The sequence below is a fragment of the Tiliqua scincoides genome, chromosome 7, assembly GCF_035046505.1.
Source record: "Tiliqua scincoides isolate rTilSci1 chromosome 7, rTilSci1.hap2, whole genome shotgun sequence".
NCBI classification, from domain to species: domain Eukaryota; kingdom Metazoa; phylum Chordata; class Lepidosauria; order Squamata; family Scincidae; genus Tiliqua; species Tiliqua scincoides.
This window is the reverse complement of record NC_089827.1, coordinates 44,347,521-44,359,276: the sequence shown is the minus strand read 5'-3', so window position 1 is coordinate 44,359,276 and position 11,756 is coordinate 44,347,521. Positions and strand designations below refer to the sequence as shown.

General features: G+C 45.0%; 1 protein-coding gene across 4 annotated transcripts in view; it reads left to right on the top strand.

The window, feature by feature from the left end:
• Positions 1 to 3,771: 3,771 nt before the first annotated feature.
• The window catches only part of DENND5B (DENN domain containing 5B), a 117,898-nt gene continuing 109,913 nt past the window's right edge, over positions 3,772 to 11,756 (top strand). For 3 of the 4 annotated variants that reach the window (XM_066634547.1, XM_066634543.1, XM_066634546.1), the window contains exon 1: positions 3,845 to 4,040. In XM_066634547.1, coding sequence (XP_066490644.1) covers positions 3,926 to 4,040 — 115 coding nt within the window. In that variant the 5' untranslated portion in view covers positions 3,845 to 3,925. Of the gene's footprint in view, positions 4,041 to 11,756 lie in introns of all 4 variants that reach the window. The other variant, XM_066634551.1, reaches the window with a different exon arrangement.

The following is an 11,756-nucleotide window of genomic DNA, read 5'->3' as shown; positions in this document are numbered from 1 at the left end:
CACTGGGGAAAGCTTTTCTCATGCACAGCGGTCTCCAGTTTGGAGAACCACTGGGCTAGAACATCTCTGGCCAACACTCTAGTTCACTGTACTCTTCTCCATAGTTCCCCCTCTGCTTCACTCCCCTTTTCCTTTTGCAGTCCAGGGAGTGGAAGAGCAGAGCCTGACAATCACCTGATAAGAGAGCAACATTTAGCATATCACTTCAGGTGCCAAGAGGTCTTGGGCCAGCCTACAGCCATTGTAGGCAAAAGGTTTATTCCAAAGTGAGATATTAACACCACCAAAAATACCAGAATATACTGAAGACTAATTAGCTGAATTGCCATGATGCTGTTTGCTAGTTGCTGTGGCTGCTGGAAGGTACCAAAATCAGTCCCCTGAGCACATTCTCTTCTAAAGAACCTAAGAACAAAAAGTCTCAGGAAATAAATGGTTTTTCAAGTGAGACAATACCTCGCTCTGGTTGTCTCTGTTAAGCAGTATCACTGAAATCTCTATAAGGATCATATATAAATTCAAGCAAGATATTCATCTTTATTTGTTCAGAATTATTAGAATGCAGAGAACTCGGAAACCCAAGAGAATTTCAGGCTTGTTTTTCTTGAACAGCCTCTCCCTTCCTGCTATACAGAAAACTGCTTTTGAAACTGTAAACAGTTTCAAAAGCAGTTTCTGATATGCCAGATCAGCATTTTAACCCATTTTTGCCCAGTCCACAGGAGTACACATTTGGTCCCTGTTGCGTATATGCAACGTTGGGCAGAAATGGCTTAAAGGGAAAAAAAAAATGGAAACCCCCAGGGCCCATGAGAGAGGGGTAAAGGGGGTAATTTGTACCTGGGCCCAGGATCAGAAAAGGGGGCCCAGGACCCAAAGGAGGGGGGCCCAGAAATTTCCTGGGATCTTACATTTTACAATATCACCTGGACCTGTTGCCCATGTGGGATACTGGGGGCACTCCTGCTGCACACCATATACACCAGGCCAAGGAATGCATACATGACAACGCATGTCAAATCGGAAAGGAAACTGGCCTGCTACAATAGCTCTTTGGCATGTACTCGTAGATCTGCTTACCATGAAGGAGTAAGCGGCTCTTATCCCGCAGCTGTGTCCCTGAGTTAAGGGAGTTCAGGGACACAGCTGCAGGGCTGCAGCTGTGGCAGAAGTACATTTTGGTGCACACAGGTCATTTTCTATTCCAGTGTGATCCTAAAGACAATGATGCTAACTTTCCGCAATGATTTTCTACATTTTAGACCTGGGCTTCAAAGACTATTCTGGTTGTTTCCACCCTTCCCCTTCCCTGTTCCACCTCTTCCCCTCCCACTTTGGGGAGAAACTTTGTACCCCCTGGTAAAATTACTCTTGGAGGCTGGAAACCCCTAATGGTTTTACTGCCTTTTGCATGTGGATTGCAGTGGCGTTGGATCACAATGATATTCTAGAGAACCAAGGTCATCCTGTCCACTGAGGCTAACTAAGGCTGCAATCTTATACACTGCAACCTGAGATTAAGCCCCAATGAACACAGTGAGACCTACTTCTGAGTAAACATATACTATAGGATTGCACTGTAAGGTGGTTGTATTAGGTGCAGACTGCTTGCCAGGTGGCAGCAGCTGGTATGCTGCCAGATTGGGGGGAGGGGTGGCATGTGACACAGAAAGGCACCATGCAAAAGAACGAGGCTGCATTTGGTGTGCTGCCTCAAGGGCCAAGAGGCTGGTCTATTATTAATGCATTCAAATGACTCACAGACATAGGAAAACAAAATTAAAACCCATTTTTGCCCAGCCCACAGTTCTACACATTTGGTCCCAGTTGTGTATATGCAATGTTGGGCAGAAATAGCTTAAACATGGGCTGAAACCAGTCTAGGTTTAAGAAGTGGCTTAGCTCTCTAATGCTGACAGCTTAGAAGAGGTACTGAATCATTTCCAACTGATATGATAGACAACTCATCCAGCTGATATTGAAAGACAAATATTAATCTGTCATAATATGTATTTCAAAGTGGGAGAGAAGACCATGGTGTCTTGAGCATCAGACGTGCTGCAAAATATTAACAGTATTATTTTGGCAAATGGCAAATGGAATAAATAGGCAAATCGAAATAAGGAGCAAACCAAACAAAATAAGTCAATCCACATCTTGCCCAGGAACAGCCAAGGCAAATCACCAGTCAGTGAACTGGCTCTGGATTGAACTGGCAAAATGCTGATCCTTCATCAGAAATGGAAAGAAATGGTCTCCCTGGGTGGACTCTCTGATATTTGGAGGAAGCAGACTGACTCAGCAAAAGGTCCAGAAATTATTGGAAGTAAAACTGTTGGGACTTCAGCAAGATGTGGAGTGTAGGAGAAAAGGATACATTGTGGCAAGATAGGTGATGGAATATTGACTTCAAGTCATTCCAGTTAGAGGCAGATTCCCACAAACAACTGCAGTGCCAGGATGTAGGGTAGCTATAAGGAGCTGCCTTACACCGTACTAAGGTGGATGCTTCACACGTTCTGTTTTTCAGACGTGCCCATGATATGTTTGACACCCACAAGCAAATTTCTGCAGCAAACCTGAAATCCACATCATCAAAGAAGGTCTCTCATGTGGCTGTAGCATTGCTGGCTTTCAGGAAAAGGTCTTCCTCGGTTCTGTTATTGGGATGCAGAGAATGGTGCTCTAGAGACTGGTTACACACAAGGCACAAGCACACTTTGGGTCTCTGAATATGTTTTGTTGGAAGATGTGCAAGGAAAGTGCTGCTTTCTAGCATAACAGGGATGGGAACTCGACTTGTAAAGACTCCACTCGAGTCACAAAAACACACATTTTTCAGATGGCACTGACTCAAACCTGACTTAATAATAATAATAATAATAATAATAATAATAATAATAATAATAATAATAATAGTACAGGTATTTCTATACCGCCTTTCTTGGTCCTCAGATTTCTCCTCGGACTTTATTCAAGGCGGTTTACGTAGGCAGGCAATTTAAATCCCCGTAGGGATTTTTACAATTTGAAAGAAGTTTTCTATCTTTCAAGAAACCACAACATTCAGGTGTTTCTTTCTTGATCTGGTTGCACATTCTGGCCTCCATCCTCCCACGCTCAGAGCAGATGGAATAGCTCTGCTCAGCTTGTCAGCTGCTTCAAGGTTGCACGGTGCTGACCTTCGGATGTTATCTTCAGGCAAATGGAGGCTCAACCCTCTAGACCAGACCTCCTGCCCCAGACTTGGGGCCAGTGACTTGGAAAAGAGTTATGACTTGAGAATACACTCAAGTCCCAACTCACTTTTGTGACTCTGCTTGTGACTCTGTTGTGTGTGTGTGTTTGCTTACATTATTTTGGCCGTGCCTAACTTGCACTGTGACTTGTTTCTCATAATGACTCAGACTCAAGCCAAAAATGACTCTACAGCAGTTCAGGATGAGTTGTGACAGCTGCCCATTATGAGTTGTGAGTTGACTCAAGTCAGGGGGCCAGAGACTCTGCAACCCTATCCACACTTTCCTGGGAGTAAGCCCCATTGACTGCAATGGGCCTGACTTCTGAGTAGACCTGCCTGGGCGGCTGCGTCCTATGCCTGGCCTTTAAATGTCCCGCGGAGGAGGTGGGGCGGAAGCGGGTCTCGGTCCTCCTCTCCGGCGGGGCTGGTTGGCTGCGGCTTGGCAGGGGGAAGGCGGGACCAGCGTCTGCTGCTGCAGCAGCCTTCGTCCTGCCACTACTGAGAGGCGCCGCCAGCAGCGGAGCCGGAGCCGGAGCCGGAGCCGTGCGCGCCCTGCGGCGAGGGGAGGCCGCTCGCTCGCTCGCTCGCTCGGCGGTGCTGCGCCATGGCGGGGGCGCTGCCGGTGCGCTGAGGGCCCCGAGAGCGAAGGCAGAGCCGGGACGGCTCCCGGGGCGCGCAGGAGGGATGAGCGGGAGCGCTGCGCCCGCGGGGCCCGGCTCGGCCCCTTGCCGCTTCGCCCACTACTTCGTGCTGTGCGGGATCGACGCCGACAGCGGGCTGGAGCCCGACGAGCTGGCAGGTGAGCCGGGGCAGGGGCGCCGGGGCAGGATCCGCTCTGGGCGCTCCTTGGCGCGCGCCCCTCTCCAGCCCCAGGCACGGCCCCCTCGCCTGCCTCTCCCGCCCCCCTCCCACATCCAGTCCTCCACTCCCGCCCCAGATCGCTGCCCCCCCCCCCGCGCTCGGCGCCTTCCCGGACCCACCGGGACCTCCTTGGTGAGCTCTCCATTGTGCTGCTTGGAGACGTTTGCGCACGAGCAGGGCGAGCAGCCTTTGGATCGAGGCTGAGGACGGGAGGGGGGCTGCTGCTGCTGCTGCTGCCGCCGCCGCTCCCCCCCAACCCCGGAGATCGTGGGGCTGCTGCTCTCCCTCAGCCAGGCCCCACGGAGAGGCTTCTCTGCCGAGGCTCTGCGCCTTGCATGCATTGTGTTGGGCTTTGTCGCTCCAGAGTCCACCCTCGACAGCTGCGGAGGGGAGGGGAGGAGAGGGGCTGCTGCTGAAGGGAACCGCATAAAGGCAGCAATCCCAGCCACTCTTTCGTGGGAGTAAGCCCCATGGAACGCAGCAGGGCTTACTTCTGAGTAGACATGCGTGGGGTTGTGCCCTAAAACCGCCTTCTCTTGGTGCTGTCCATATGGAGCCCCCCAGCTTGGTCTCAAAGGCAACCCCCCCCCAAATACTTCCAGGCTTGTATCTGAAGGGCTGAAGCCTCAGGACTGGGGAGAAGCTGTGCACCACCTTCCCTCCCTCCTTCCTCTGCCCCACTTCCCAAATCGTGATGCCTCCAAGCTGCAGTGGCCAGCCAGGTTTGGTTATGTCACTGCCAAAGTTAACCACGTTTCAGTGCAGTCTTCTGAACACAGCTTGGGAAGATCTCCTTTCTCTCTTTTCTTCCCCCCCCCCCCAATGGCTGGTGCTGCTTTCAGGCCTTCAGTGTTGTTGCAACCAAGGTCTAGTCTGTCATTAGTCATGCTTGGTGATAACCTCCTGTTTGACTCAGTGCTCACTTGGGTCCAAAGGGCAGAAGAGCTCCCTTTAGAACTACTACTGGAGCAGAACTTAGTGTGTGTTGTAGCAGCCTGGCCTGCTCTTGCAGTGGGAGGCTTGCAGTTTAAGGGCCCAATCCTATCCACACTTTCCTGGGAGTAAGCCCCATTAACTATAATGGGATATACTTCTGATGGGCATAGGATTGGGCTCCAAGGCTACAGTCCTATCTACACTTTCCTGAGAGTAAACCCCATTGATTATAATGGGATGTACTTCTGAGTAGACATGCACAGGATTGGGCTCTCAGCTGCTCTATCCAGGGACTAGAGTTAAAAAACTCTTGATGGCAAAAGAGAAGGAGCGATGCTAATTAATATTTCAGTGTGTGTCTGAGCTTGGCAGTTGGTCACAAAAGCGTGCAAGGGGAGAGAAAATGCCTCAGTTAAATGGTACCCTATGGGCATGTCCACGATTTTTGGACAGCATCTTGTGCTTGTGTTTTGTTTTTAGGTGCCACAGATTTTTTTTAAAAGCAGGAAAAAGGTCTACACCAGAATAATATGTGATGTGCATTGCAAGCTGCAGATATGTTTTTAATATCTAATTAGCCTCCTGAGGGTTTGGTGCAGGATAGGGTTTATGCAGAAGTTAATAGGCAGGTTTACGATGAAAAAGGTTCCAAAGAAGAAAAATGACTGCTGTTCAATGGAAAAAAAGTCCCTCTTCCCCTTTTAAAAGACTAGTGTGTAATCCTAGAATTGAGTGAAATCAGTATTCATTTACTCTAGCAGGGTAAAGTGGCACCTTTTAAAAGTTGTGGGTCTCCTATATTTAGCAGAGGGAGAGCAACTATCCCTGCTCATTCCAGCACAGCATCCCTTCCATTAGCTACTTACTGGTTTCTTCCTGATGTCTTTATTTTGTTTTTGTGTCTCCAGTTGTGAGCCCCTTTGGTACAGGGAACATTTAAATTTTTTTCTAATTTCTCTTGCTATGTAAGCTGCTTCAGTTTTTTGGGAGGAGGGGGAAACATATCTAAATATTCTAAATCTTGCTGATTATTTTGCGTTACCTGTCATTGTTAAGAAAAGCCTAACATTTTCATCTCTTCCAAATGCTCATCTCTAGCAACCTCCCCTTCAAGTTTCCTTACAACCCAGCTTTGCATTTGCTATACAGTTCTCCTTCAGCACTTGTGAATTGACTGAGACTGGAATCTCAGTCAATATATAAAACTTGATTTTTCAGCATTGGTGCATGCTATGGAAAAAATATTGTTTGTAGAATCTTTTTTTTAACCTTCTGCAGGATTTTCTGTAAATGTTGTTTTAAATCTGGAGAGAGATGCCTCCCTCAGGCTGTGTAAGGAGGAGGAAAATATTTATCAGTACTGTACAGTGTTGGAGTTGTAAGCAGCATTCAAGCCCAGCTGTACAGCAGGACTTGAAACACGGCGCAGCTCTCATCATGGTACTCTGGAGCTTGACGATGGCAATGATGTCATTGCCAGTTCTAGAGCTGGCCCTCCACAGCTCTGTGCAGTCTCTGTGAAAATTACAGGGGATATTAGTTGCAAGGTCTGTAGGATTCAGTTACCTGAAAGTCATCTATGGGAAAATGCTACTTGAAGTTTTGGAAATGAATTAAATTGTGCCTCTCATGTACAGGAATTTTCCTATCAAAATCCCACAGTATGATTAGCTAATATGGGGGGAGGAAAACAGAAGCAGGGCCCAGTCTGAAACCTGTTCTGTGCAATTGTTCCTTCTCCCTGAAGCTGAAGATATTAGGGATGACATTATAACTACTGATAAGTAAACATGCAACTACTTCTTGCAAAATGTTTCGTAAAACAGTGTGTGTGTTTTTATAACTTCAAAAAAATAAGATGACTTTTGACAAATACCTGCCTTTATTGTTCATGATTGAGTTCAATATTGATTAAAACATTTAGAAGTCTGGGAGATTTTGCTGAGATCTCCTTGGTCACTCTTGATGGCAAGCAGCTTTAATTTTCAGTAGCATTGAGGGAAGAAGTAGAGCTATTTGGAGTACTCCATTTCTTCAACAAAGCCCAGAAGGACCAACTTCATTTAAATTCCTTGCATGGTTTTAGCAAAACTAATTGTCATTTATTGAACTGGTGATTCCTCTCTCGCTTTCTAAAGATACAGATTTTATGTTTTCAGTGTAAAACATTTTTGGCTTGAGTGGAAAATTCACAGCAGTTTCAGGACGAGTGTGTACCCCTGAGTGGAGCTGTGGGTAAATAATTGCCATTATCTTAATCACCCAGGCCCTGGTCCAGTTAAGATTCATGGGCTTCTGGGTGCATATTTCATCCTAGCTCAAAAACCTCTGGGAGGTATGCAGCTCACTGCTAGAGCAAGCAGAGGGTTGCTCCAGGTAGGGCTGAGAAAACGCTACACTGCTAGTCTATGTATCCACTACTGAGATAAATACTGTCTATGTAGGCAGTACAGATATGCTTTGTATAAGGGTTCCTTCACATTTGCTGGAAGAGGGCTGCCTTTTGCCTGTAAGTCTTATTTCTGGGTTTTCTGGATGCATCTAACTAGTCACTGGGGGCTGTTGGCCTGATCCAGGAGGGCCCTTCTTAGTTTAGGAATGTACATCTGAGTGTTGAGATATCACCTCTCCACTTGCATAGCTTTCCAATGGATGTGGGATTCAAATACTGCAGTTCTGTAATCTGATGCACCTACAGTAAAATTCCAATGGTCCTATATCCAATAATCCAGTCCTCCTTAAATTCCGATGGTCCTGTATCCAATAGCCCAGTCCTCTTGATGGTCCAGCATCAGAATCACGCTATAAGAAGCTTTCATTCAGGTACGGACTCCTGACCTCAATGACTCCTGCACAGGTGCAGACAAGCTACAGAAGCTACTTGGGGACAAATTGAGCTGCTTAGAGCAGTGGTTTCCTAACTTTTTAGCTTGTGACCCCCTTTTTAAAATAACACTCTGTTGGGATCCACCTAACTTTACAAGACTTTTTTTTTTTAACGAAAAGGATCTAGAAAGAAATATTTTTATTTATAAGTAATATTTTATTTGTAAAAAAAACTTTTATCCCTTTCTGAAGCAGCCCTAATGAATAGCCTCAGCGTTTGAGGTGCTTAGTTGTATAACCCAACCTTCCCCTGCCCACTACCTGTCAGTGATGGACTTGGGGGGGGGGGCGGAAACACACCAGAAAGAGATGGTCATTTATCTTCCTGTATTTATGCAAGCTTGTAAACTGCAGGAGCTCAGCTGTTTGCAGGGCAGTTAGCAGGTATCTGATTTTTGAATAGCCTCAGGGCTTGAGTCAATTACCTGATCTTTCATTGACCATGTTTTCACTGGTGGCTCTGTGAAAACCACCAGAAATTGGGTCTTGACCCACAGTTTGAGAAATGCTGGCTTAGAGTATTTTTAGTGACCCCATTGCTACAACAATGTGGATGCTAGATAGAGAGGACCAGGGAAGCACTGCAAAATGTAATGTTTAGTTAAAAAAAATTACCAAAACTATTTAATAAAGTGCCTCATCCCCTTATTTGCTCATTGGTGTTGATCTCACTGGGGTGCATGGCTTGTGTACATTCGAGCTTTTTAAATTTCCACAATAGAATAATGTCGGCTTTTCTGGTATTGAAGGTGTGCCATGTTTGATTTGCATAGTATGACCTTTGGGAATATTAACTAGAGTAACTTCTAATTCCTCTTTCTGAAAATAGCTGCATTTACATGGCAATGCTGAGAAGTTTTCACTACCTTAAGTGCAACTGCTGTTTTCAGCTGTAAATTTACTCTCTCCTTTAAGGCAGATTGCAAATATTATACACAGCAGATATCTGTGGTGGGAGAGAGGGGAAGAACCTGAAATTGCCTTTTGTACATCCACCTACCTTGAAATGACTACTTGTAAGAGCATTGTTGCTTGGCTCTGCCAGTTTAGTATACCATGTTACTTGTTAATCTGGCAAAACGTTTTGTATAATGTTTATTTACAGAGGATGTTCAGTTTAATGACTTTCCTCAGTAAGGAAAGGCAAAGGCTGTAGTGATCCAGTGGGTAATATGTAATGTACTCGATGAGCTTCTCACTCTTTTCTTTGATTGAAATCTATTGGTGTTTGAATCGGGGCTGCTTAGAAACTTTTTTCACAAAAACTAAAACTTGTTTTATGGAGTTCATTGTCACAAGAGATGGTGATGGGGCCACTACCTTAGATGACTGTAAAAGGCTGTTGGGGAAAATTAATAGAGAACAGGTCTATTGACTGCATGCAAGCTCCAGGTTTTACAGGTAGCCTATCTCTGAATGTCAGGTGCAAGGGGGTGGCAACAGTATTCAAGTATCTTGTTGTCTTGAATGCTCTTAGAGGCATCTGGTGGGCTACTGTGAGATACAGAAAGCTGGACATTGTGCATGCAGCTTCACAAGTGAGTTCAAGAAGCTGTTTGAGATGCACTATAAGGATATGGAGATGAAGAAATGAGCCCCCTTTTCAACATGTACAAGTCCAAAAGGTTCTCTTTTAATGTCCTATGGCATGGTCTGAGGGCACATGATATGGCCACCTGGCTAGAACTCAGCAGGACATGATCTGATAAGTGTTTTGATTGGGTGAACAAATTTGCCCAGAAATGTCTGTCTCTAGAAGAGGTCTTCATGTATAGATTTGACAGGCGGACAAAAATGTGAACACTTTTAAGAGTTGTTCTGAATAAAAGTACAATCTCTTCAGTTTATCTGTATCCTCTGAGAGGGCTGGGCAATTTGGGTGCAGTCCCAAGACTACCTTGCATCCATGTAACTGGGTGGCAGAGTTTTGACTGAATCTGTTTTGCTGGGTTTCCTGCAGGTGGAAGTTTCGGAAGCAATAAAGCGAAGCAGTTTGTCATTTTTGGTATAAAAGGTGCCTGTCTGATTCAGAGTTCTTGGGTGAATTATTTTCTGCCTCAAGATTCTGGTACACTGCAGAATAGAGTACTGTAACTAGGATAATCTATCATTTTAAATAAAGTTTATTTTGACATGAACAATTGGCTTTCTATAAGGAGAGAAAAGTATTGCAGAGGCAGAGCTCTGAGTTTCCTTAGAGGACTGGGAACAGCAGACTTAGCTTATCTTAATGATGAGTTAAGTCACTGTTGTGTGGGCACTAATTGCATATTGGTGTTGAAGGGGGTGCTTTGACATCATTTGTTGCTCCAGTGGAAAAATCTTGATCTTTGAATAAGTTTTAAATCATTTGATCAAAGCAATTGAGAAGTAATACTCATTTTTTAGATTATTAATTATGTTTAAAAGTTAAACCTGCCCTCTGCTGGACTAACATTTGAATGGCAAAGGGCACAATCCTAACCAGGTCTACTCAGTCCTATTTTGTTCAATGGGGCTTACTCTTAGGAAAGTGTGGTTAGGATTGTAGCCAAAAATTTATAGGCAAGGGTGACAGAGATTTAGCCAAATTATACAAGCTGTATAAATTACGTGAATCAACTGCACAGTCTACTGACATGTTCTACTCAGAAGTAAGTCATGTTGTGTTCAATGGAGCTTACTTACAGGAAAGTGCGTAGGATTGCATCCAGCTGCAAATGCTGCTTTGGATAACTATGGCAAAGGGAATGCAGCATTTATTTATATTAGTTTGGGGAATTGTGTCCTGCTCTTCAGGCTGTGGGCATGTCATAGAAGCAACTAAGTTAAAAAAGCCAAGAACAAGTCATTCAAATAAGCAAGACCTTGTAAGGTAAAGGCAGTAGATAAAGAATATCAAAGAATAAATGGGAACATAAGAGTCAGAAAAACCTTGACAATGAAAAAGATCTTAACCTGGTGCTGAAAAGATATTGGATGCAATGCCAAACAAGCTTTTATGGGGAGAACATCCCAGGGTCGTGGCCTTTTCAGTCATGGCACTCCTGCTTGGGTGAATGCTCACTAAGCCACTGGGGAAGATCATGGGCAAGTTGATGGGGGAGAAAGCAGTTCTTAAAAGTTTCCTGATTCCAAAGTTAAAAGTTTCAGGGCTTAAAAGTTAAAACACCTTGACTTGTGCCCAGGAATGGACTGGAAACAATTGGAATTGTGTTAAGACTGGGAAGATATAGTTCCCATAACAGTAAGTAGTACAGCTGCTGTATTCTGTGCCATAACTGAAGTCTCTGAACCGTTTCCAAAGGCAGGTCCATGAACAATGATTGCAGTCAAACAGGATGTTACTGGAGAGTGAACAAATGTGACTAGGCAATGTTTATCCAGGAGAAGTTGCAGCTAGTGCAGTAATCTCGCCTGCACCATGCCATCAGGTACTTCATGCCATCAAGGCTATTTGGGCCTTCAAGGTTAGGGCTGGATTTAACAGCGCCCCTGAACTGGGGACCTCTTCCTTAACCACAACCCTGTCCAAAATAGGTTACTGCCCAAGTTTCTCTCCTAACTAATGAAATCCCTGCTCTCAGTGCAATACAACCTTATTCTGATCATACTTTTTTCAAGCCTATTTGTTCCCAGGGTCATTTTTTGTGTGTTAGTGTTTTGTTTGAAAAGGACAGTTTGAATTCTCAGGATGCTGAATTTGCATTTGGCTTAGCTCATGCTTTGCATAGAAGTTCTTTGGTTTAGCCCCCCACTTTTGCATATTGAATTATAGGACTGAGAAAGATCTGCCCACTAGAGATCTGTTACTAGTCAAGAGTGCCCAGTGCTGAGCTAGGTGGACTGACTT